The sequence below is a fragment of the Balaenoptera acutorostrata genome, chromosome 9 (assembly GCF_949987535.1).
Source record: "Balaenoptera acutorostrata chromosome 9, mBalAcu1.1, whole genome shotgun sequence".
NCBI lineage: Eukaryota > Metazoa > Chordata > Mammalia > Artiodactyla > Balaenopteridae > Balaenoptera > Balaenoptera acutorostrata.
In genome coordinates, this window is record NC_080072.1 from 80,745,869 (window position 1) to 80,772,721 (window position 26,853).

General features: G+C 36.8%; 1 protein-coding gene across 1 annotated transcript; it reads left to right on the plus strand.

Annotated features, from left to right (window-relative positions):
• The first annotated feature begins 495 nt into the window (after positions 1-495).
• On the plus strand, positions 496-26,853 carry CFAP300 (cilia and flagella associated protein 300). Its single transcript, XM_007191215.2, has 7 exons — positions 496-628; positions 838-919; positions 10,855-10,930; positions 16,242-16,408; positions 19,575-19,747; positions 25,229-25,295; positions 26,194-26,853. Exons 1-7 carry the CDS (start codon positions 519-521, stop codon positions 26,320-26,322), a joined length of 804 nt encoding a protein of 267 aa, XP_007191277.1. The 5' UTR covers positions 496-518; the 3' UTR covers positions 26,323-26,853.

Sequence of the window (26,853 nt, forward strand, 5' to 3'; positions counted from 1 at the left end):
AAAAAGCCGGATGGTAAAAGAATAGTTTCCCAAGTAGTCATAATAAATAAACCTAATTAATTAACCTAATTAATTCAGAATAACTTTTTATTCAGAAATGTTTGAGTCACTAAACTTAGATAGGTATAAATCTAAGATTACAGCGTTTGAGACTAAGAAATTAACCCACGCAGCGTAATTATTATCGAGTTAATTTCAACACGTATGTACTGGCAATTTTTCTCCGCCCCCGACCCCTAGTTTCCAGCACCGCTAAGACGGCGTGAAGGAGCGAGAGTGACGGTACGCGCGGGAGGAGCTGCGGTAGCGGCTCCCCGGAACCCCAAGGGGTAGTCTTCCTCCGCCAGCTGCCGCCGGGCCGGGAGGCGGATCTTCTCGGCCTAGGTAGACCCGTGACCCCGCCCCACTCTGGCCCCGCCCCCGCAGCGTCTGGCCCACCCAACGGCCGCCGCATTGCTATGGAAACGGCCCCCGCGTTGCTATGGAAACGGCCCTCGCTCTGCGCAGCCAAGACAGAGATGGCGGCTGGGGAGCTGGGGCATTCGGGCGGCTACTACTTCAGATTCCTGCCTCAGAAAACCTTCCAGTCTCTGAGCACCCCGGAGACCACCAGCCGGCTCCGCCAGTGGTGAGAGGCCGAGGGGCAGGAAGAGAAGAGTCCTTCGGTCTTCGCGGCTGTGGAGACGCGGGTCGGGCGGCGAGGCGGCCCCTTCCTGAGTGAAACCGGGAGGCAGCAGTAACAGGGGCGAGGGGCGGACTCCGTGGGTGGGACGGGCTGAATGTGCTCCCCCAGAGGATGCTACCGCAAGTTGACTGTCTTTCTCGTCTCTGCTCCAGGTCCATGCTGGGTAGAATCAAGGCGCAGGCGTTCGGGTTTGACCAGACGTTTCAGGTTTATCGGAAGGATGATTTCGTTATGGTTGGTATGGGGGTTGGAGAGTTCCTTGGACCACTGCTGGTTTTACATTTTTTCCCACTTTGGCATAAATTCTTGTGAAGACGCCATTACTTAGTGACGTCGTTTTCTTGGAGTTTGAGAATAATAAAAAGGTTCAAATGATCAGTTTTAAGAGGAACTTTCACATTTCATATCACCATACATTAGCTCATCTTCAGTATCCTGCCATATAGAACTTTTTCATTTTGAAAAGTCAATCTCTCGCTAGAAAATTGGTCTCTCTTTTAGTAGGTACACCTCATTTTAAAATATTATCCAGCTTTATCACCAGCTTTATTTACTAGGGTTAGCTTCAAATTACTTTTGTTTGTTTCTCGAAATCAAGTCTACCCTGTGAGTACAGGCTCTATTAGCTGTTCCAGTGAAGAATTCCAGAAAAAGTCTTAAGCAGTGGCAGAGTTATTGGAATAAGTCTTTAGCTGGTAGATGTAGCTGCTTTGAAAAGGGAAAAACTCATTTGAAGGTGCAAATTCTGGTGTGTTTGTTAAATTTCATTCACCTTATTTAAAATCCTGAAGTTTTTTAATCCTCAATTAAATGGAATATACTGTTATGGTTTGTGATATTATCTTTGCCATTCATGCCCTTCAGGCATTGACTGTAGCATAGTTGGCATAGTTTATTTACTCATTCACAAACACTTCCCGAGAGATACCATGTACTAGGAATTCTGTCAAGTGGTGGGGTTGCTAGAAGGAACAAGACAGAAGGGAGCCTGGCTTTCAAGGATCTTACAGACCCATGGCAAGACTGCCAGCAAATAAAAAAATCAGATCATCTCATACAGAATGATACTGCAGTGAAGAAAATATTAGCCTAATTAACAAACCAAAATATTTACTGTGAGGGAAATTAGTTTCCCAGGGCTGCTGTAGCAAAGTACCACAAACTGCGTGGCTTAAAACAACAGAAATGTATTGTCTTACAGTTTTGGAGTTTAGAAGTCCAAAATCAGGGTGTCAGCAGGGTTATGCTCTCTCTGAAATCTATAGGGACAAATCCTTCCTTACCTCTTCCTAACTTCTCATGGTTGCCAGCAGTCCTTGGCACTGCTTGGCTTGCAGCTGCAGAACTTGAATCTCTACCTCTGTCAAAGTCACGTAGCTCTCTCTCATCATGTGTCCATCATGTGTCCATGTGTTCTTCTCTTTTTATAACAACACCAGTCATATCGAATTAAGAGCCCACCCTACTCCAGTATAACCTCATTTTAACTAATTATATCTGCAACAACCCTGTTTCCAACTAAGGTCACTTTCTGAGGTTCCAAGAAGGACATGAATTTTGGGCAGAGGGTTGAGGGTGGAATACTCTTCAACCCTGAACAGAGGGTAAATTGGTTAAATGTCTATTTCCCTTTACCTAAGTTAGTGTTATAATGTTAATATAATATGCCACTGATGATGGCATTAATGACATTTCTTAAATATTCATGGTTAAATTTGTGTAGTCTTTAATATTTTTCATTTATGCCAGTGCTGGCTCTCAAATTAATATTTTTTTAAAAGGAGATGATCAGGATTTTAATTTGCTGAATTTTAGAGTGCTGTAAGTTTTTTAATATAAGTCTTTTACTCAATATATATTTGTTGGTTACTTACTGTATCCCTGCTGGGAGGTATTAAAAAGAAGAAGAGACCTGATCCCAGCTTGTAAGTGATGTGTACAGTTTTGGAAGCTAGAAATGTAAAGAATTCTCTACAAGACAAAATAATTGCTATACTGGAGGATCTATAAGGTACCCTAGGCACAAGGGAAAAAAAAGATCATTCAATTGGAGGGTCATTGGTGTCAGAAAAATTTCATAGAGAAGGGTGTAGAATTAATTTGGGTTGTTCAACAGACACAGAGTTCTTCAACAAAATCAAAATTCATCCATAAAGCACAACAAATTTCCATAATAGCAGGCAATTTTTTTCAAACTAATTTTCAATATCTTCATGTTTATTTATCCTAATTTTTTCCTGTGAGGTAGACAGTATTATTCCCATATTTCAATTTAAAGAACTGTATTCATACAATCATTATTTTTACTCATGTAACTAATTTGGAGGAAATAAAGCACTGTGGCTAAGAGCATGGCCCAGAAGGAGATTTACCTTGAAGCTAATGAATCTTCAGGGCCCCTCACTAGCTAAAGCTCTTCACTTAGAGAATCCCCTTCCAAGGAACTCTGAGATACTCCAACAGTATGTTCACATGTTTTTGGAGTTTTTCAAAAGTAGATGTTTTGTATTCTTAGAGTCCCTAAAATCATTTATGCTTTGAGCCCTACAAAACCTGGATCCCCCGCTCATTTGGCCTCAAGTTAGCTGTCTCTGTTCAAATTCCAACTCTTGCCACTTACTGTCTCTATGACATTGGGCAAGTTACTTAACCTTCTTCAGCCTCTGTTTACTTTTCTGCAAAATGGACACAGTGCTTATCTTTTTGAAAATGAAAATAATGCTGAATATCTGATGGGATTAATATGAAGATTAAATGAATTATATAAAATATTTAGCAAAATGCCTGTCTCATAATAAGTGCTGTTATTGTTAATTAACATTTGTATACTACTTTACAAAGTGTTTTCCCAAAGGAGTAGTGACTCCTGTGTGCCAGATTTAGCTTTCAGCACTTTTTATCCATCTATCACTAATATTTACAACAATCTGGTAAATTTGGTGTTTTGACCCCCGTTTTACAGCTGAGGAAACTGAAGCTCAGAATGGTTAAATAATTTGTGCAAGCTTGCCCAGCAAATGGCAAAACCCAGGCCTTTGACTCCAACTTCCATGTCATTTCTACTACAAAAACTATAACTGAACAAAGGGTACTGCTTAAACTAGGATTCCAGATTATGAATTTTCCCTTTCAATTTAAAAACAAATTATGTTCCAAAAGTGTATTTGTGAGGTAGTAAGTGGGTGGAAGGAAGGAAGGAAATATTCATCCAACAAATATTTCTTTAGTTCCTAAGTCTGTACAGATGAACAATACACAGTTAAAGAGAAGGAAACAGACCAAAAATTGCATTGCAGAATGAGAGGTGATATAAAATATAACATGCACAAGGTACTGTAGTGGCACAAAAGAGAAAGTGGTCATTTTTGACTGAGGTGGTTAAAGGAGGGTTTCCAAAAGACGGGGCACATGAGCTAGGGCCTGAAAGATGAGTAGGAGTTTGTCAGGTAGACAAAGTGGGATTATTTTAGACAGATAGGTGGGGCGATATTGTATAAGACTTTATGTGCCATGCAAAGGAGTTTAGACTTTATCTAGCTGCTGAGGAGTTGCTGTAAGGTTTTCAGCAAGACAGTAAAATTTAAAGTACTGAGATCACCTGGCAGAAGTATGGAAGGTAGATTGTTAGGACTGAGTCTGGAAGCAGTGAGAACAAATTGGAAACTGTTATCCTCCAGAGAGTATATGGTGATACCCTGAATTAAGACAGGGGCACCGGGATGGCCTGGAGAGACGTTTATGAGAAACGTAGGACTCAAGGACTGGTAAGATAATTGAGAGTTAGGCAAAGGGCAACATGTAGGATGACCAAGTTTTTGATTTGGTTGATTAGAGTGGCAGATTTAAATACACAGAAAGTGGAAAAGAATATATAGTGAAAATGAGTTCAGTTTCAGGCATGCTAAATTTGAGGTGCATACAAATGGCAATATCGTAGATAGTTCAATATATTATCTCACTTTGAGTCTCAAGAGAGAGCTCTGGGCTTAGTATATAGTGTTGGCATCCTCACCATGGACTAGGGATAATGACAGGAGTCTTCCATATGTCCTGCAAGGGAGCTCCTTAATTTACAGAGTTTTCTGAAGTTCCACACAACTCATTATATCTCATGACCAGACTCTGCTTACATCTCAGGACCACATACCACAGAGACTGCTAGGAACTGCAAACGTTTAGCTGAGCACATTGCTGTCCCAAATAAAATTGGGATTCCTTAAGGAAGAAGGAGAGATTTGATATTGGATCAGAAATCAGCAGTCTGCCAGATAGATGATAAAGTCAAACATCTACTTATATTTCATATGTGTGACATATAATAAACATACATTTAAACTGTGTTATATAAAATATTAATTTAGAAATATGTTTCTACTCTCACATTTTATGAAACAAGTTTATGCAAATCTTCACATGCATTTGACATCAGTATCTTTGTTATCACTGGAACTAGTTTGTGAATCAAATATTTTTCCAAAGGATATCAGCTTTCCTAAAGCTATCTGAGATTCAGAGAATACCTTCTAATGTCTCACTGGAAATTCTATAACCCAAAATACCATTTGTACACATTAGGGCAGGGTTTTTTGTTTTCTTTTAAAAAATTCATTCTTCAGGTACATAATTGTGATTTCAATAGAACAACTGTTGCTTTGAGGGACCTTTATGAAGACTTATTTGCATTGGCTCCAGGCCAATTCACTGCAGGCCACTTAACCTACTTCCTTTCATTATGACATTTAAAATGTAATTGTAAGTGGATACCCCCCAGGGATGATTACTAAATCTGAATTAAATTCCCACTTTTGCCGATTCTTCAGAAGACCTCTAAAAAGCATTCAAAATGAGTATTAATTGGGGTTAATTCCAGCATATGTGTGTCTTTTCAAGATGTGTATTATATGAATTAAAATAATTGCACAAACACTATTTGACTTTTTAAAGTTATAAGGCAACTTCCCTTTTTTCTGAAGAATAATTTTGGGGAAGACTTTTGTAATTGGGCATATATACTTGTAAATTGTTTACCTTTAACCTCCACCATTAGAATGTAAACAACATGAGAACAGAGACTTTGTCTTGCTTGGCATAATGTAGACATTCACAAATACTTGTTGAATGTACTAATTTTCACCCACATACCTGGTCCTCTCCACTTTTGCCTCTCATTAAACGACATTCATTCTGCCTTATTATTCATGCAAAAATTCTAAGAGTCATCTTTGATTCCTCCTTCTCCCTTTGTCCCTTTCTTCTAAATATTCATTGAATCCATCCACTTCTCTCCCTCCCACTTGCTATCATTTTGACATGATAGCATTCTCATGTGAACATCAGACCTTTCTGGATTACAGTAACACCATCCCTCCTAATCAGTCTCTTTACAGCCCCTCAATTCATCTCCACACTGCAGCAGGAATGAGCTTTTAAAAATATGACTCTAATCACATCTTTCCTCTGTTTACATCTCTTCAGGGTCTTCCAACTGCCCTTAAGCTCAAAATACTGATCAATCTAGATCAATATTAGATTAAGATAAAAATTTTTGACTTGACCTACAAGGTCCTATTTAACTCCCCAACCTCATCAGACCATCGGCTCATCAACTCTGGTCACACTGAACCTCATTACTTTTCTTCAATGGGAAGTCCCCTCCGTTCTCACCTTGCAGACTTGACATTTTCTCCATCTTGAAAAATAGTCTTTCCAGTGTCATGCTGGAACCAGCTCAGGACAGCCTAACTGCTAAATTTTCAGGAAGCTTTGCTGGTTGTTAAGCTTTTGGCAACTTGAAATCCACCCTGGAAATCAGCAAATGCTACAAATCAGGGCTTTTGGCAGGGAGGAAGGGGTATCCGTTGTTAAGAATTTACCAGTATACCTTTTGCCCAGCTGACTCCTACTCACCTTTTAGATCTCAATCTAAATGTTCTTTCTGCATTAACCTTTCTTCCCAAAACCATTAGAGTAGATCTGCCTATTACGTACTTGCATTATAGCACCCTGCATTTCTTCATAACACTCATGGCGTGTTACTTAATATCTTCCCTTTTAGTCTGTAAACTCTATGAGAGCAGGGACTGCGTCCATTTTATTTTTGGAATTGTGATGTCGAGTGTACTTTCAGTTGAGTGATGGCAGCAGGACCCAGATACAGAAGAATAACTGGTAGACAAAAAAGTGAAACAAGATAGACTCCTCTTTCAAGAAGCTATTTAGGAAAAGAGAGTGATAGCTTAAAGGGAGTGTCAGAATAAGATAAATATTTACTGCAGCAATCTAAACAAAGAACAAAGAGTCAACAATCTTTCTGTATCAAATCCAACCCTCTCAACCCCTCTCTTCCCACAAGCCTACACAACCACCACTTCTTAGGTGACTTGTTAATGTTTGGTATATATTCTTCCATACTTTTGTTTATGTTCATATAAATAGAGGTTTTATTTTGTTTTGTTTTTTCGAACATATTACTTTTAAACTACTCTTTTTACTCAAAATACTTATGGCTTTCCTTCAAATTCAATACAGTAAATGTTTATTGAATAACTGCTAAATGCCAGGCCCTGGGGATATAGCAGTGAATAAGAAAAAAAGCATACGGAGCTTACATTCTATTCTAATACTTTCTTTTCAATAACTGCATACCATCTAGTATAGATATACTGTGTTCAACCACTTTTATTATTGTTCAGCCATTTTATTCAGTCATTCTACTGATGGGCAGTGAAGTTTCCAGGTTTTGACACCACAAACAATACTATTAAAAACATTCCATGCACATAAATCTTAACTATTGGTGATTTCATTTTTATATGACACATACCTAAAAGTGGAATTTCTTGGCTCATAAGCTATACATGTTTTTAAAGTTCAAGATAGTATCCAATACTTCCCCAAAGGTGGTAAAAATTCACATTCCACCAGCAGTATGTAAGAGTGCGTATTTTCTGGTACTCTGACCAAAAGTCTTTTTATTTTTTTTTATCTTTCTGGCCGTACTGTGCAGCATGTGGGATCTTAGTTCCCCAACCAGGGATCAAACCCGTGTCCCCTGCAGTGGAAGCACGGAGTCTTAACCACTGGACCACCAGGGAAGTCTGTTACTAGTCTTTTAAAATCTTGCCAATATAATGAGAAAAATGATATCTTCTGGATTTTATTTTCATTTCTCTCACTGCTCTTGAAGTTGAGCATCTTTTCATAAGTTTATTGGCTATTTGTAATTTTTACATGACTTTTTGTATCCTTTGGGTATGTTTAAATCAGGCTGTCAGTTTTTCTTATAAGTATTGGGCTTTTTATAAGCCATTGATATCATCCTCCCCCACCTTTTTTTTTTTTAATTAATTAATTTATTTTTGGCTGCATTGGGTCTTCGTTGCTGCGCGGGCTTTCTCTAGTTGTGGCAAGCGGGGGCTACTCTTTGTTGTGGTGCGCGGGCTTCTCATTGCGGTGGTTTCTCTTGTTGCAGAGCATGGGCTCTAGGCACGCGGGCTTCAGTAGTTGTGGCACGTAGGCTCAGTAGTTGTGGCTCGCGGGCTCTAGAGTGCAGGCTCAGTAGTTGCGGCGCATGGGCTGAGTTGCTTCACGGCATGGGGGATCTTCCTGGACCAGGGATCAAACCCGTGTCCCCTGCATTGGCAGGCGGATTCTTAACCACTGCACCACCAGGGAAGCCCCCTCCCCCACCTTTTAAATCATATTTGTTGCAAATATTTCCTCCCAGTCTATTTTTTTTTTTTCTTTACTGCTCATCATGGACATCATTATGTTTTCTGACTGCCCAACACTTCTTGAACATACATGTGATTTGGAGTGATTTCCACCTTTCAGTTTTTAGGAAGTCCGAAGTGGAATCCAAAACACTTGCCTGTTTTTAGATATAATTGACATTATATTGTATTAGTTTCAGGTGTACAGCATAATGATTTGATATTAGTATGTACTGCGAAGTGATCACCACAGTAAGTCTAGTTATCATCTGTCACCATACAGAGTTACAAAATTTCTTGTGATGAGAACTTTTAAATTTTATTCTCTTAGCAATTTTCAAATATGCAGTACAGTATTATTAATTATAGTCACTGTGCTGTCCATTACATACCTATAACTTATTTATTTTTTAACTGGAAGTTTGTACCTCTTCAACCTCTTTACCTGTTTCATTCACCTCCCAGCCCTTCTCTCTGGCAACAACCAGTGTGCTTTCTGTATCTATTTGTTTGGTTTGGTTTGTTCTGTTTTTTTAGATTCCACATATTAAGTGAAACAATGGAGTATTTGTCTTTCTCTGTCTGACATTTCATTTAACATAATACCCTCAAGGTCCACCTATGTTGTTACAAATAGCAAGATTTCATTCTTTTTTATGACTGAGTAGTATTCCAGTGTGTGTGTGTGTGTGTGTGTGTGTGTGTGTGTGTGTGTGTACAACACAACTTCTTTATCCATTCATTCATCTATGGACATTTAGGTCATTTAGGTTGTTTCCATATCTTGGCTATTGTAAATAATGCTGCAATGAAATAGGGATGCATATAGCTTTTTTGATGTGGACCATTTTTAAAGTCTTTATTGAATTTGTTACTGTATTGCTTCTGTTTTATGTTTTGGTTTTTTGGCCCCGAGGCATGTGGTATCTTAGTTCCCTGACCAGGGATGGAACCCACACCCCCTGCATTGGAAGGTGAAGTCTTAACCACTAGACCACCAGGGAAGTCCCTATAGCTTTTTGAATTAGAGTTTTTGTATTCTTTGGATAAATATTCAGAAATGGAGTTGCTGGATAATATGGTAGCTCTATTTTTTTATTTTTTGAGGAACCTCCATACTGTTTTCCATAGTAGCTGCACAAATTCACGTTCCCACCAACAGTGCACGAGGGTTCCCTTTTCTTCACATCCTTGCCAACACTTGTTATTTCTTGTCTTTTTGTTGATAGCTATTCTAACAAGTGTGAAGTGATACCTCATTGTGGTTTTGATTTGCATTTCCCTGATGATTAGTGTTGAGCATCTTTTCATGTGCCTGCTCACCATCTGTTTGTCTTCTTTGGAAAAATGTCCATTCAGATTCTCTGCCCATTTTTTAAACAGATTTTTAGGGGTTTTGTTGTTGTTGTTATTGAGCTGTATGAGTTCCTTATGTACTTTGGATATTAACCCCTTATCAGATATATGCTTTGCAAATATTTTCCCTGTTCAGTAGGTTGCCTTTTCATTTTGTTGATGGTTTCCTTCACTGTGTAATACTTGCCTCTTTTGCACTCAGAGCACAAACCTGGGATCTAGGGCTACCAACCAGATTTATCAGTGCAAAACCAGTTTTTGAAAAGTGAGCAACTTAAGGAAAGAGGTACACACAGAATCCTGAATTTTTATGGCAAAGGTGGTGGCAAAGGCATCCAGCTTTCAGTTAGGGCAATCCTGGCACAGCAGTAGCCTTGGTGAGGAAAGGATCATGGTATCTCTTTTTAGTGCTTGATGGGGCTATAGCAAGGATGACTGTTTCCTCATCAGGGCAGTTCTACATATGATTTTGTGTTATTCTGAGGGCCCAGCACTTAGCCTGATTCTCTACGTCTCCTGATAATTATGTAGACTACCTAAGATACTTTTAATACGTTTCTCTTCAGATCTTTTCAGCCAGAGTCAACAGCTGGTGCCTGGAAATAAAACTCTTGGCTACTTTTCTTTCTTTCGCCATACAGAAAGTTTTCATTTTTTAAGAAGTGAAATTTATCACTTTTCTATGTGCCCCTTGGATAGAATTAAATTGACAATTACATTTAGATTTAGATTTAGTTGGGGAGAGTGGAAGCAGTGATTACTTACATCAGTTAATTGGGAGAACAAGGTTGAAAGAAAACAAAATTTTCAAACATTATATAACCTCTTACTTTTCACTGTACATCATTACTTTCTATTTATTAAATTAGTCCCAAAGGTATCTACTTGGACATAACAGTATTGTTCATACTGTTCCAACTTGAAGGTAACAGAACTTCATTTCTTTATGAAACATTTATTGCTTAAGACATTTTAGCAATTTAAAATTATCCTTCCCCAATTTAAATTAAATGAGATTTTACTATAGTTATTTAAGAAGTTAATTCTTATTACTGTTTATAATAATATATCTAACTTGTTCCCCTCAAATTTGTATTTTAGGCTTTTTTTAAAGATCCAAATGTTATTCCCAATTTGAAGTTACTTTCAGATTCTTCTGGACAGTGGATTACATTAGGTAAACAAAATTTATTTTCATCTCTTCAGATTACTATTTTACTATTACAACAAAATTTTTCCTCAGGAATTTTCATTATTAAAATATAAATTGTGAATAATGACTCATTTGCTTGACAACATCAAAGTCAAATATTATCAACTGTGCCAGGCCTGCCCTGCATCTTTCTCCTGGTAGTCCACTGCTGCTATCCTGGCTTAACACCTAAGAGCAATTTTTCACTCTTTACATTTGTTTGGGAAGTATTTATTGTGCACCTTTCATGGACTCTGACAGATGCAGGTAACATAAAGGTGAGTAAGAGAAAACGTGTACTCAAGGAACTCACTGATATATTTTAAAATATGTGCAATAATGTATCACAGGTGCTAACATAGCAATGGGAGCAAAAGGAGGGGAGTGGTCAATTCTATCCAGTGGGAAAGGGTCAGGTAAGATTCCACGGATGTGCGGATGTGTGGGCAAAATCTCAGTTGGGTCAGGGGAATGGATTTCTGGCAGCCACCATGGAACAGTCTTTAAAAATAATGTATTAAATCATAGAGGAGAGAGTCTTAAATTCTCAAAAGGAGAACTTCATATAGATAATATTTTCATAGTACGTTGAAACACAGCTAGAAATCTTTAAAGAAAATTGCCCAAACATTTAAACACTTAATAACACTCAAATCTCTTAAATAACTCTCAGGTCAAGGAAGAAATTAGAGAGTTAACAGAAGACTATTTTGAAAACAGAAACGTGAACACTGTATTTGAAAATTTAGGTTGAGCCCTCTTAACAATAGAATAAATTATCATTCCAATTAGAAGGAGAATCTGGTTGGTAACGTGAATATGTGCTCCAGAAAATGTAAGTTGATTTTAAATTAGATGGGGTTGTTTTGGTAAATTCTTACAACATATTTTCATGGAACTCTAGTGGCCTTACACAAAAATAACTTTTCATAAAGTATTAGTCAAGCACAAGTTTACAAACAGTTCATGATGTTGGACTTAGTAGGTCAAATTTTATTGCTTTTGGCTAAAGACCACTGCAAAATTTATAGAACAAAAAGTTAGTACAGTGTGATCTTCAGACTACTTACAAAGTTAAGCTGAGTATCTAAGAAAATATATTTACCATTTCCAAATCTTCAAAAGGAAATTTTCAGAGTCACGTATCATGGTGTTTACAAACCATGTTTACGGTAACTTCAGTAAACTCATTTACAAAAGATAACGTTCATTGAAATAGGCATTCTACCTTCCCCCGTTTTGGTACATACTTCACAAAACAGCACTGACTTTTTTCTAATTTTTGTAAAAGGCATTGCAAAAAGAAAGGTTCTAAAATTCCACATGTACTTGACAGAATCAATTAGAAGTACTTTGAAAAATAGAAGAAGAGATAGCACTCCATTTCAGAAACAGAAGTTTCTAGTGGATTGCTTGTACTCTTCCATTAATTTGTTTTTAATCTCCTCTTATTTGCTTTTCTTCTTCTTTTTCTCATATATCGGCCATCTTCTCTCTAATTTTACTCTGAGGGCCTTTATAAGCATAAGAAATAGCTTTTGTTTAATGAGAGAAAAGACATTTTTCAAGCAAGTGAACCAGGTTTAAAGAGAGTGATGATGGAATCTCCTTCACTACTGGCTACACTGCCTACATTGCCAATTGTTGGTGCTGATTTATCCTCTCAGCCAACTGCCACAGCCCCCTTCTTTTAGACATACTTTGCCCTTCTTTGGCTGTAATGGGTGCTTCTTTGACGTGTAATGGGTGCTTCCTATGTGCTCAGCTAAGGGCATTATGCACATTTACCTCCTTTAATTCTCAAAACAACTCTCAGAGAGGTATTACTGTATATCCCTATTTCAGAAATAAGGGGTCAGAGGCATGAGCTAAGTAACTTGTGCAGTTTTACATAGCTGGCCAGGTGGAGTTGAGATTCAAATCCAGGCTCTAGAACTGATCTTGCCTCTGTCACTTCCACATTAATGGGGTTTCCAGAAAAGCACCAACTTGGACACTAAATAAAAAGGAGCTATCCAGTGTATTGTAATGCTAGTATTGAGGGGGGAAAAAACAATACATGCTTAACTTTCTGTGTGATCTTAGTGATGCATGTAAAACTTATAAATGCTGGAGACATAATTTAACCAAATTTCTACATAACAGAGAGTGTGTGCTATGCACTGGATTGTGTCCCCTCCCAAATTCTTATATTGAAGCCTTAACTCCTGATGTGACAGTATTTAGAGGTGAGGTCTTCGGGAGATTTTAGGTTTAGATAAGGTCTTGAGAGGCCCTCATGATGGGATTAGTGTTCTTATAAGAGTCTGTCACATGTGGACACAGCTAGAAGACAGCCGTTTGCAAGCCAGGAAGAGAGTCCTCACCAGGAGCTAAATCAGCTGACATCTTGATTTTAGACTTCCCACCCTATAGAACTGTGGAAAAATAAATGTCTGTTGTTTAAACTACCCAGTCTACAGTATTTTGTGATAGCAGCCCAAGCAGACTAATACAGATTTTGGTACCAAGTGGAGTGCTTCTGTAAAAATACCTAAAAATGTGGAAGTAGCATTGAAATTGTGTAATGATTATAGTCTGTAAGAGTCTTGAGGTGCATGCTAGAATATGGATGTTAAGGTTGATTCTGGTGAGGTCTCAGACAGAAATGAGGAACATGGCATTAGAAACTGGAAGGAAGGCAGTCCTTGTTATAAAATGGCAGAGAACTTGGCTGAACTGTGTTCTAGTGTTTTTGTGGAAAATAGAACTTGTAAGTGATAAAATTAATATTTGCTGAGGAGATTTCTAAGCAAAGTATTGATGGAGTGGCTTGTTTCCTCCTGAATGGTTATAGTAAAATATGGAAGGAGAGAGATGAATTGAAGAAGGAATTGTTAAGCGAAACGGAACCAGAACTTGAAGATTTGGAAAATTCTCAGCATATCCATATTGCAGAAAATGAGAAAGCTTGTTCTGAAGAGCACACTAAGTGTGTCCTTGAGCAACCATTTGATAAAGAGATCATGGGTGCAACTCATGGGCTTAATCAGCCATTTCAGCAGAAGCCAGAAATAGAGATGGGATTGTACCAGCAAAGACACTGCCAGCTTGAACTAAAGGGGACAGAAAAAAATGAGACAAAATGAAGGCTATCAGACTTTTTAGATCCTACAGGGCCAGACCATGGAGCCACTCAGCTGTAAGCATGTGCTATTCTTCAAGAAAAGAGAAGAAGGACTGAGAAGGCAATTCAGAGATCGTCAGGGTCACCCCCTCAGTTTCAACAACACACTTCCTTGGAGGAAGAACCGCCCCAGGAGGTATGGAAAGCAGAACATTGAACCAAAGAGGATTATTCTTGAGGCTTAAAGTCGAATGGAATTTGCCTTGCCAAGTTCTAGGCTTGCTTGGGACCATCACCCCTTTCTTCTTTCCTATTTCTCCCTTTTGGAATGTAAATGTCTATCCTATGCCTATCTCACCACTGTATTTTGGAAGCATGTAACTTGTCTTGTTTTGCAGGTTCTTAGCTGGAGAGGAATTTTGCCTCAGGATGAATTGTACCTCAAGTCTCACCCATATCTGATTTAGATGATATTTAGATGAGACTTCGGACTTTAGACTTTAGGGTTGATGCTGGAATGAGTTGAGACTTTTGGGGCTGTTGGGATAGAATCAATGTATTTTTCATGTGAGAAGGACATGAATTTGGGGGGCCAGGGTCAGAAGGCTGTGGACTGGATTGTGTCCCTTCAAAATTCATATGTTGAGGTCCTCCTGACCCCACCCATGACCTCATCTAACCCTAATTACTTCCCCAAAGACTCCATCTCAAAATACCATCACTTTGGGGGTTAGGGCTTTAACATATGAATTTTAGAGGGACACAATTCAGTCCATAGCAAGTTCTGTTTCTATGTTTCAGATTAAGTGGTTTAAATTCAATTACCTTCTCTCACCATCCACACCCTCCTGCCACTCCCCAAATCAGACATAGGGTAGATTTATTAAAATGGCATGTTGCCCAATGTCAGTCCCTCACCCTATGACCACCAACCCATCTTTGAAAATTGTCTGGCTTTATACTGCTCTTGTTCTTTGGTCTTCCAATATTACTCAGACCTACTCTGTCATTTTCTACGGTCTTCTTTTTACTTTAATCCCCCAAAGGATTTTGCTTCTAGAACAAAAGGAGCTTTTCTTAGCAGCATATCTTTTGAAATAACTGAGGCATGCACAGTTCTTGGCTCCAGGCATTCTTCTTGCCTCCACACTAGCCCAGCTTAGGATCAGAATGAGAGCAACAGGTCCTAGCAAGACTCTGGGTGGGCAGCCAGAGGGAGGAAGTGCAAATAATCACCATTACTCTTCTCAAGCTCAAATTGCTTCTCAGGTCAGAGATCCAGCAAATATATTGGGGAGAGGACACACCATATCTAAGTCTGCAGTCGTCCTAGAACTTTGAACAAGGAGAACTCCACCCCTTTATATCTGAATGAGTGCGTGTGCGTATGTAGGTGCATAAAAGAGAGAAACCGATTGAGTGACTCACTGAGGCAATAATAAAAGTATTCACCTTAATCTTTATGTCTTTTTGCAATTTAATAGAACCTCTAGTAACAGAAAATCCATTCCTGAAAGACACATTCAGGAAATAAATGGGGGCGGGGGGTGTTGGTGTGGAAATGGGAAGAACTAGAGCTACAAGAGAAAAATAGACAGAACACCATGATTTCAAATTTCTCTAACACTTGTAATAACTTGATTAGGGCCTGGTTTGAAATTTACCTTGATTTGGAAAACCATTTTTTTGTAATAAACACTGTAAGTGAGATCACAAGGGAGAAATTTTTAAATGGAGAGAAACATTTTCAAAATACCCTCAGTGACTTTAGAAACATCCTTACTTAAGTTAATTAAAATTTTTGTAATATGAATTATAAAGCATTAAGCATAATACAAATCCAAAATCATATGAAGCAATTTCTGTGTTTTATAGGCAATTCTGATATATACATTAAAACTGATCTAAGAACCTCCTACTACACAATAAATATTTCATTTTCAAGTATTTTCTAATTTACATATCCTTCATCTAGGCCTGAAATGGTGAAATTTTGTTATCAACTTTTAATAATTAATAAAAATAAACAACCTGCAAAATAAGAATTTAATAAAATCCCTAAACTAATGTGTCTTTTAAATATATCAAAAAATATGTTGTATTTGGTTACTTCTTAGAATCTCTGCAGAGTGATATTTGTTTTGGAAATAATTGAGAGTACTAAATTAATTTTTATATCTCTTTATTCAGGAACTGAAGTGAAAAAAATTGAAGCTATAAACGTTCCTTGCACACAGCTTTCAATGTCATTTTTTAATCCATTATATGATGAAGATATTGTACGAGAGAATGGACATATTGTTAAATGTTTAGATTCTTTTTGTGATCCCTTCCTTATTTCTGATGAATTACGAAAAGTAAGTACAGAATTTTAAATTTCCACAAGAGAATTTCATTTCAGGAAATGCTTAATGTCAAAAACTTTTGCCTGCCTAAAACCCATAAAATACCTCTTATCAATGAATAATGATCAGTAATAATCATTATCCGGGTAGGTTTCTTCTTGGATGGCACTTTTCTTATCAACTTGATTATGTGTGTATTTCATTAGTTCTCAGTGGGCTTCTACTGACATCTAATGGGTAGAGGCCAGGGATGGTGCTAAACATCATGCAATGCACAGGACAGTCCCTAAAACAAAGTTATCTGGCCTAAAATGTCAGTAGTGCTGAGGTCAAGAAACTCTGGCCTATTTAATTGATGATTATTTTTCTTCAATATTTTCTCTTAACATATCAAATGAATATTTAAAAACATCCCTGGAGGGAAATAATCTTTTAATCTCATTGCTGAGATCAAAAAGGCATTTGATTAACTAAGTTAATTTTTGTTTTAATGAGAGGCATACTGAACTTGGCATCAGAAGACATGGATTATTTTCCTAATTCCTGATTTATTATTTACAAGATAATAATAACCTTAGGCAAGTCATTCAATATCTTGAGCCTCAAGATCTTACCTGTACAATATGGAAATTAAAATGCCCATTCTACCTTCTTCCTAAAATTGTTGAGAAAGCATTTTATGAAATGCTGTTAAAATGAAATATCATCATCATTATTATTTTAATTGATGAGAAAGAGTATTTACAAAGCGGTCAAAAATTAGGGCTATCAAATAGACGTAGGTTCAAATCTAGGCTCTGTCACTTTAATAACTGTCATCCTTAACCTCTCTAAGCTTCAGTTTCTTCATATATGAGATAGGAATAATGTAAGAATTATGTGACATAATGCATTTTAAGTGCTTTACACAATGCTCAGCACTTAGTAAGATTTCAATAATATTAACTACTGCTAATTACTATTATTATTATTATACATTAAGAGAGAAGGAAGATGTACAAGTCTAATGTATCAGATAGAAATGAAATAGGGAGGCTACTGATACATCGTTCTGGACACAGGAATCTTGTCTGTAGGAGACGAGGGACCATCCAGCCAGTCCACACATTGATCTTCACTAGAACAATACCTAAAAGGACTCACTCCTACACCATCACTTCTACAGAGAGAGCCTCAGCAATGACTTTTTAAAAGGCGGATTTGTGGGACTTTCCTGGCTGTCCAGTGGTTGAGACTCCGTGCTTCCAATGCAGGGGGCACGGCTTCGATTCCTGGCTGGGGAACTAGGATGCAGCGCGGCCAAAAAATAAAAAATAAAAGGAGGGTTTGCTCTTCAACAGAATACCCTGCCAAGCTGCCTCCTGCTTATTTATCGCCATGAGTAGCACCTCTATTCAGGAAGTGCTGGGGCTCGGTGTTTTTTGCCGATTGCCTGTATGTTTTGCTCTTGTGTTCTTTGCCACTCTGTGACAACGGAGCGGGCTTTAACTTGGTTGCTTTCTGGCTGAAAAAAATCTAAATAACTTTTAGCGTTAGCCTGAACTAGAAAGGGCCCTCCCATTGTGTAGCAACACAGATTCTGTTGGCACACTGTGTAATTAAATTCTGATAATAGCCTCCTTCCTGACCGCGGCTCAGAAGTTGGACTCATTAACCACTGCGTATCTCCTCTCGGAGGGCTACACAACTAGACAGATCTGTATGTGAATAGAGAGGGAGATCAGACATAAAATGTTATTGTTTTAACATTCACTCCAAAAATGTTTTTAATTATAATTTTTTAATTGCACAGCCTAATCAATTCAATGTATGAGTCCTTGTGTAAGGAATGTGTAAACTATTCATCCCTAAGGGCTTTTGTCACGCTTGTATTAAGCCAAATCTTTAGGTGGCTGCAAACTTGGGTTTTAATATTACATTATTTCCTTGTAGAGAGAGAGGGATGGAGGGAGAGGAGATGTACAGGTGTTATATGTGGCACACAGAGAGCAGTAAACTGGGGACCACTTCCTCTTACCTTTTACTACATACAACTTCAGCTTTCATCAAGTCATTATAAGTAAACTACATATAGACTACACCAGAGAGTTTATTGTTTTTTAATGCCTCTTATATAATGACCTTGTAATGATTTTCATTTGAGATTGAGGTAAATAAAATGTTAAGTTTAATCAATTTTCCTAATAAAAAGTGTACTTCTTACTGCTAGACAGTGATTGTTATATGACTCATATATCCTTCCTTTACCTATGTGGTAGCATTAAGTGTTATGCACAATTTTTATAGCTCTTCTCCATGTAGAGTTCCTTATGTGTTTTTATTTTCTCTTCCCACTTTATATGTTGGTTACATTCTTTTGTCTTTTATTATTTTTATCTTACTGTATCCATATTTTATTATTAGCTATTTCACATTCTTTTTCAAGTAAATGGGCTATAAGCAATTCAATAAAAGGAATATATTTTGTAGTACACATTCATCACCTGTTCATGTCCACTACAGTCAACAAATTAAGCGATTGTCTGTAATGCCCAATGGTGTAAGGAAATCCCCCACATCAGACCTAGTCAAACTATTTTCTGAAACAGGTAGCAAGGTCTCAAGAGAGCAAGCATCCATGTAGCTTGGTGACGTGTAAGGTGATATTATTAGAGGAGAACAGAAGAAGAGATGATTATGAGGCTCCAGCTACCGGAATAGTTCAAAATGGTGTAACTGTGGGCATAAGGAAAATAGTAATCCAAACACTATGAGAGAGCTTAGAAAATGAACATTTGTGTTTAGCCTCTTGGTGGAAGCAAAGACTATGGACCTTATGGGATGGAGAAGTTTCTCCATTTATTTATACTCCCATTGTTTCCAAATGAGATTCACAGTGACTCAACTCTAAAATTTCAGTAGCACTAAAACGATTACTAAAGATATAAACTAGAACAAAGAAAGCAGAAGAGAAGGCTTAGGTTTAGATTTATTCCTTTCACTGTCTGTACCTGGTAAAATGATAGAATGGAGGGACAATAAGCACAGATCTTGCAGATCATTTTCTCCATTGCCTCAGGATTGGTTCTTAAAATAGGTCTAAAACTACTTTTAAACATATAAACTGAACCTTTTGAAAACATAAAAATTAGAACCTCAAATTATGTTACATTGAGATGAATTTTATCATCTTACATAGGTTTTACTAGTGGAAGACTCAGAAAAATATGAAGTATTCAGCCAACCAGATAGAGAAGAGTTCCTGTTTTGTCTTTTCAAACATCTTTGCCTTGGTGGAGCCCTTTGTCAATATGAAGATGTGCTTAATCCATATCTGGAAACAGCAAAGCTTGTCTATAAGGATCTAGTGAGGTAATGTTGCTCGATTACAATCTGTGAATCTCTGGTTAATAGAGCAAATTATTTGTTTAACGCTGGTAGGATTACCCAGCAACTATTTGTGGGTCTATTAACAACCAAAGTGAGTAAAAATAGCACCACCCTGACCCCCTCCTCAGAGCCTCCTTATTCTCTTCCAGGCTACAAAATTTCTCGATTTCCCTGACCCTATTTTAGGCCTCAGTCCTCTCAGCTGCCTCTTGTCCTTGTTTTCTCATCCAGACCTGTCACCCACTCCATCCCTTACTAGCAGCTGCCTTCTTCCAGGTCTCCCTTTTGTCCCTAGGCCTTCTTTTAAATCTCAAGGGGACACAAGCTCCCTCAGGGTGTTTGAACTTGCTTGACTAATACTAATAAATATAATAGTAAAAAAAATTATTACCTTTGTTCTAAAGAGGTAGAAGAATTTTCACCTAAGTGTTAATCTTTATCGTTTCAAAATTAATCCTAAACTTGTTTTAGGTATTCCACTAGGGCTTTTTTTTTTTTCTTTTTGAAGACCAAGTGAGGATAAAGACTTTACAAATCTTTTATTTATGCTTTTATTTTAACTGGAGTGAACATTCTTTAGTGGGGTTTTTCAATGATGAAGATATTGGATCATCTTTATAGGCAAATGGAATAGGAACAAGTAAAAGCAAAGATTCCCAGAGTTTGGTTACACAATTTTACTTTTTTTAAAAAAATTATTTATTTATTTTATTCTTGGCTGCGTTGAGTCTTCGTTGCTGCGTGCGGGCTTTCTCTAGTTGTGGTGAGTGGGGGCTACTCTTCGTTGCAGTGCACGGGCTTCTCATTGCGGTGTCTTCTCTTGTTGCGGAGCATGGGCTCCAGGCGCGTGGGCTTCAGTAGTTGCGGCACGCAGCCTCAGTAGTTGTGGCTCACGGGCTCTAGAGCGCAGGCTCAGTAGTTGTGGCCCACGGGCTTAGTTGCTCCGTGGCATGTGGGATCTTCCTAGACCAGGGCTTGAACCTGTGTCCCCTGCATTGGCAGGCGGATTCTTAACCGCTGTGCCATCAGGGAAGCACCACAATTTTACTTTAATAGGAAAACAACAGAATTAGATTCTCATCAAACTCTTGATTGTTACTTTACTTATCCTCAACACCTCAATTCTCATATCCATTACATGTGTCATACAGCTATACAACAAACTGCATGATTCCGTTATTCTACTGAGTTTATTTTTGATATAGTTTTAAAAACAGAAAAATATTTCTATAATCTGTCTCTGATTTTTATGAAAAAGTTATTGTGTCAATACATAAAGATTGTTGGAAGAGAAATTATAGAAACAGAATTTCAGAAATAACATGCACATACCTACATCAAACATATTCTGTTCTTATCATTTGCAGCTCATGAAAACTTACAAGACTGCTTCTAGCACTCCCGCTAGATACTCTTCGATGTACCCTAAACACACACACACACACACACACACACACACATACACACAAACACACACACCACAGCCACCACAGTGTGTTGTGCCTCATCAGCCACATGAACCTGTGGAATTCCTCACTACCATGTGCTGTGGAGGAAGAGATTCTATTAGAGATATTTGAAATAGAAATAACTTTAGAACCAAAGCATTGAAGAAACTGCTATTTTTTCCAACATTCCCTTCCCTGAATTCTCACTTGTGATACTCTTCTATACTTTTTGGGTGCTAAGAAAAAGTATGACTGTATGACTCAAAGAGTAATGACCACTCATAAAATGATTATCCAAAATTCATGACATCTTACAGAAAGGATAAGAATTGTGTCCATGGAATCACTTAATCAGGCAACCAGCAAGTGTTAATATTGGGCACTGAACTCGACCAAGCGCTAAAGAGTGCAAGAGGAGGCATCAGGCAGTCTCTGACCTTAAGGGAATTACAAGTTAACATAGTAAATAATAGTAAAGTAATTGTTTAAAATCTTTTATAAGTAAATGTTTTTTATATAATCAAATATTCAGTTATTTATAGGCAAATGTTTACAGCTCTTTATACTGTAATAAAAACCCCAGAAGTTCAAAAGAAGAAATTGTCAGTGTGGGTGTGAGCAGTCAGGGACGTCTTGATGGAGTCAAGTCCACAAGGGCCAGCAAAGAGGAGGGCAGTCTGTTCCCAATTCAGGGGTGATGCATCACAAGTCTGTCATTCTAGGGGAGACTGGGAAGGAGACCAGCCCAGTTACAGCATTACTTTTCTCTGAGACCCATTAAATATTTCTCTCGATGATCCAAGTTAAGCATGTTTATGAATTTCTTTGCTGAATGAGGGGAGGATATGAAATTGTCTTCCCAAAGCAACTGCAGTAGAAAATTATGATTATAATAAATATTTGCTTGAGATGGCTTAGGTGCCAACACAAAGCAACTGAATGTGTTAAATGACCTCAAAATCCCATAGGAGCTATATTGGTTTGCTTATCATATGCACTACATGGGGCTTTTCTAATATTAGTCGTGCTGATTTGGGTCAGATGCTGTGTCAGTTGGTTAAGGTAAAGATACAGGTTGGTTCAACATAGCATTTATCAAGGGATGTATAAGTAGAGGAAGCACAAGTGGAACTTGAAGTATCATCAGTAATTTCTCAGAATTCTGAGCCATGTATCTAATCAAGTCATTTGTACAAGCTACCTTAACCAAGACGGATGTTTTTTCCTGTTCCTTTACTTGAGTTTTGGGTGTTTTTACATGCTTTAGAAAAACGTTTGCTACCTTTCTAATTATACGTGCAGTAGCTACCTTACATTATCTAACCTGCACTTGCAGATAAACATTGTCCCTTATTCATTCTAGCAAAGAAGTCCATCCCTTATGTTTGTAGATATTGAGGGCACATTACAGAGCCTGATTTTAAGGGTCTCTGACTCAAACAAAAAGGTAAAAACATTCTTAAGATATTTTCTCCCTCATCCATTATTACAAGTCCTATAAAAGACATCTTTTAAATGTTTTGGAAAATGCCTTATTTTCAAGGATTATGGTCCCTTTAAGTCACATAGGCAATACTTTAGAACCATTTTCTTGGAGAGCAAATGATCAATTGTTTCATTGCATTTCAAAAATAATTCTATAGTTACTAATGGTGCCTGTGTCTTTCCTACTTTAGACATTAAACACATGCTCTTGTCAAAGTTTTAGGAGACGTTCTCCAAAATACATATCTGCCCCAGATTTTATGATTTGAACTGAGAGGCTTAGATTATGACCTTCAGATGCTAATTAAGCGGTGGGATCCTTGTGTCTTAAAATGAGCAGAGTTAGCTAGAATGGTCTGCACACCATAACGTTTAGAGTCAATATGGGACTGATCCTCAGAAATTAGCACAGATGATATTGATAAGAAACCAATTATTACACTATTTCTAAACCATTAATACAATCATACTTTTTAAAAGCACTACATGGAAATTATGTTCCAGCATCCTTAAAAACTATGGTTACCTGGAGAGTGAATTAGTGACTGCCAAAAATCTGATATAATGCAGTTATTAGTAGAACACCCTAGGGCACAAATGAATATCACTTTACATTTCCTTTTCTTTTTTTCTTATGAGATATAGGACAGGTGATCATATACTTTGCTTGACCTATAAAAAATTAGACGAATTGTCTTAGAGATATTTTAAAGTAACAGTAATACAGGATCAGCGGTAATAAAATGGAATAATATGATTTATTTCCATTAGGAACCAACTCCTAATAATGTACAAATGTAGTTTCTATTTAAAAATAATACACCTATGGTATGTGTTTGTATGTGTTAAGTGATTATTATGTGAAGTATCAAATACTAAATTTCCTCTAAGTTTATTTGATAAGCACAAACTTTTATAGGGGCTCATTTTTTTAAAACTGAGGAGTAATTTACATACAGTAAACTGAATAAATCGTAGTATACATAAGTTCAGTGAATTTTTATATATGTTTACACCCATATAACCACCTCCAGATCAGTATTTAAAATTAGATATAACCATAGATATGTTCTGTATTTTGATCTGTGTGGTCATATAGGTGTATGCAAACGTTTTATATGTAGTGGTGATAGTCTTCTCTCAGATAAGCATGAAATTTTAAATGTAGTCTCCAACTTTCAAGCAGTGTATCTTACGCATTAGAGAAATAAAAGAAAATGATCTCAACTTATGTTATAGAAATATATGGAAATCAATTTAATTGCATGATTCCTGGGTTTAAATCTGAATGAAATGTTTTAAAGATGAAAACTGCCTAAGAATCTTGAACCCTGAACCCTGAAATGGCTTGCATCTGGTCATCTCTAACAGGTGCACAAGCTCAAACACACATGCATGCACACCCTCCCACAGAGTTCCCCCTTCTTCCTCCTCTCTCTTTCTCCCCATTTCTTTACATATGTAGTGAAGGGAAAGAAGTACTTTCACCTGATAAAGTGAAAAAGAGGGATATCTTCCTTTAAATTTAACCTACTCATGTAACACATGGACAATACCTTTGATGTATATGAATTTAGAGTAGGTATAAGATAAACAGGTGAGGTGTAGGGAAAGAAAACTGGACTCTATATCACCTAAATTCTATTCCCAGAAATACCACTTTTAGTTGGAATGTCTGAAATGTATCATTTAACTGCTCTACTTCTATTGTCTGTAAAATTGGCAAAATAATGCCTACCTCACTGAGTTGTGTGATCTTTACATGAGGTAAAGTATATAAAAGTATTTTGCAAATTGTAAAGCATTATAAATATGTGTACATATTTATATATGAATTAATATATAAATATATATCTGTAGCTTATTTCCTCAATCCTCAGTTTGCTCCCTCACTATATATTGCCACAGATTATCTTTTGTGGGGAGAGTAACTGAAAGAGAGCTATGAGAGAAAGTGATTTTAATAGAATATAATTTAGTAATAAATAATTTAATAAATAGTTTTCATATACATTACTCCACCTAATTCTCATATAATCCTAAAGGGAACCATATCATACCCAGTCTGCATATGAGAAAGTTGGGGTTCAGAAAGGTTAATCTTGCCTAAAGTGAAATAACAAATCAGTGGCAGAACTGTCATTTATGTTCAGCCTGTTTAGTTCTTTAAGTTTAGTATGTTTTTATCGACCCCTTACGGCTGTTTACACTTCAGTCTGACTTTAACCAATTCTTGTTTTTCCAGTAATTGTCTCTGGCCTAGGAGTCTTTTCATCATCTGAGTCTCAAACTGACCTCAAACCCTCTAACTGTAAAATTCAATTTTCTGCAATTTCAATTCAGTTAACGTTGCCCCATCCTTTGATGAAACCACAGATGCCATTCTTTTCAAACTACTTAATTGGATATTCTATATTTCCATGTTATATATGGATAAGAACACCTGAATACTAAAAGGGATCAGCATCTTAAATGTATTATGCCAGTGCTTGTTATATTTTAAAATGTTCCCTTTTCCTCCCTATTTTAGTGTTCGAAAGAATCCTCAAACCAAGAAAATACAAATTACCTCTTCTGTCTTTAAAGTTACAGCATATGTAAGTGTTGAGGGGAAATGTGCAACCAACCAATCTAATTATTTGTTATTAAGAGGATTGTAATAGCTGGAGATAGCAACTAGGACGATGTTATGCCTCAGAGAGGCATAGCTAACAGAACATATACCTGTATATACAGAACATAGTTAACATAAACTAAATAGTTTTCTGTTAAAATTAAAAGTTGATAAGGTATGCTTTTATTTGGAGAACAGTATGAACTTTTTTCCCTGGCTTCTTTTCTGTTATCCATGTCTAATAATAGTTCTTTCTTATTTTAGAGCTAAATCTGTGGCTCAGATTAGGTAGAACACCGTTCTTTAGACTGTCAAACGATAATTTTTGGGCAAATAAGTAAGAATGACATAAATGTCTTTATATCACAGAATCTGATACTTGAATTTTAGTATCACACAAAAGATTGTTAATACACATGAAGCAGTTTCTAAGTATCTGTATTCAATCATTTAACAATTATTTTTTGAATATCTACTGTGTATCAGCTACTGTGCTGGACTAGAGCCCAGTGATAAACAAACGAAACATAGTCCCAGCCCGCATAGTATGTATAGACCATGTTCTGAAAAAAGCAAAGATAGAGGAAAAATGCAAAATAAATTTTTGCAATATTAGGACTTTTTTCAAAGATAAAATTTACTTTGGACTATAAATTCCTTAAGGTCAAGAATTATGCATGTTTGCATAGTACATGTGTATTGTTAGCATAGTAAGTAGACTGCTGCCCACAAATATTTTAAAATAGTAGTTAACTGCCAACTTATTGTCAAAGATTTGATATGTTTCATGACATTTTACCACAAAATATATAATAGCTAAATATGTTGATTATTATTTAAATGTAGTTGTATACTAAATAATTCAGGTTTATCTTTTTCAGGATTCTGTTGGTATGTGCTACCCTTCAACAAAGAGTCACGAACAAACATTTTCTTACTTTATTGTGGATCCGATCATTCGTCATGTTCATGTTTTATACCACTGTTATGGCGTGGGGGAAATGTCATAATGTTTTTTCAGATTACCTATATTTAGATAATTTGTTATTACCAATTTTTTGTTTACCAGTTTTTAATTTTAGTACTGATTTATGGATAAACATTTACTTTGCAAGTTAATTCAAGTAAAATGTAAAGAACCTGCTTAGAGCAAAAGAAAACAAATACCAAGATGCCGTTCTTTAAATTTATCTGGAATACTAACACTGGAACCAAATTTCATCCCTAGCATAATCTACACCAATACAGTTATGGAATTTTTACAGAAAGTTACAAAGAACTAAAAATCTAGTTCATATTTGTTGCGTTAAGATTCGAGTGAGTCCTCAATTTTCCATTTATTTTATTTTAGAACCAAATTAATTCTGGATTGAAATTGTGACAGAAAACTAAACATCTGTAACCACTGATCATTAATATGAATAGTTAGCTTTTAAAATTCGAGTTTCATTTAATTACATTTCTTCACTGCATAAAGATTTACATCTCTGGAGCTGTGGAAAACATAACAATTCCTTTAATTCATTTGTCCCACTTAAAAT

Coding starts and splice junctions, on each gene's coding strand:
- CFAP300 (XM_007191215.2), top strand. CDS start 519: ATGGCGGCTGGGGAGCTGGGGCATTCGGGCGGCTACTACTTCAGATTC. Junction 629..837: donor ACCAGCCGGCTCCGCCAGTG/GTGAGAGGCCGA, acceptor TCTCTGCTCCAG/GTCCATGCTGGGTAGAATCA. Junction 16,409..19,574: donor TTTCTGATGAATTACGAAAA/GTAAGTACAGAA, acceptor CATCTTACATAG/GTTTTACTAGTGGAAGACTC.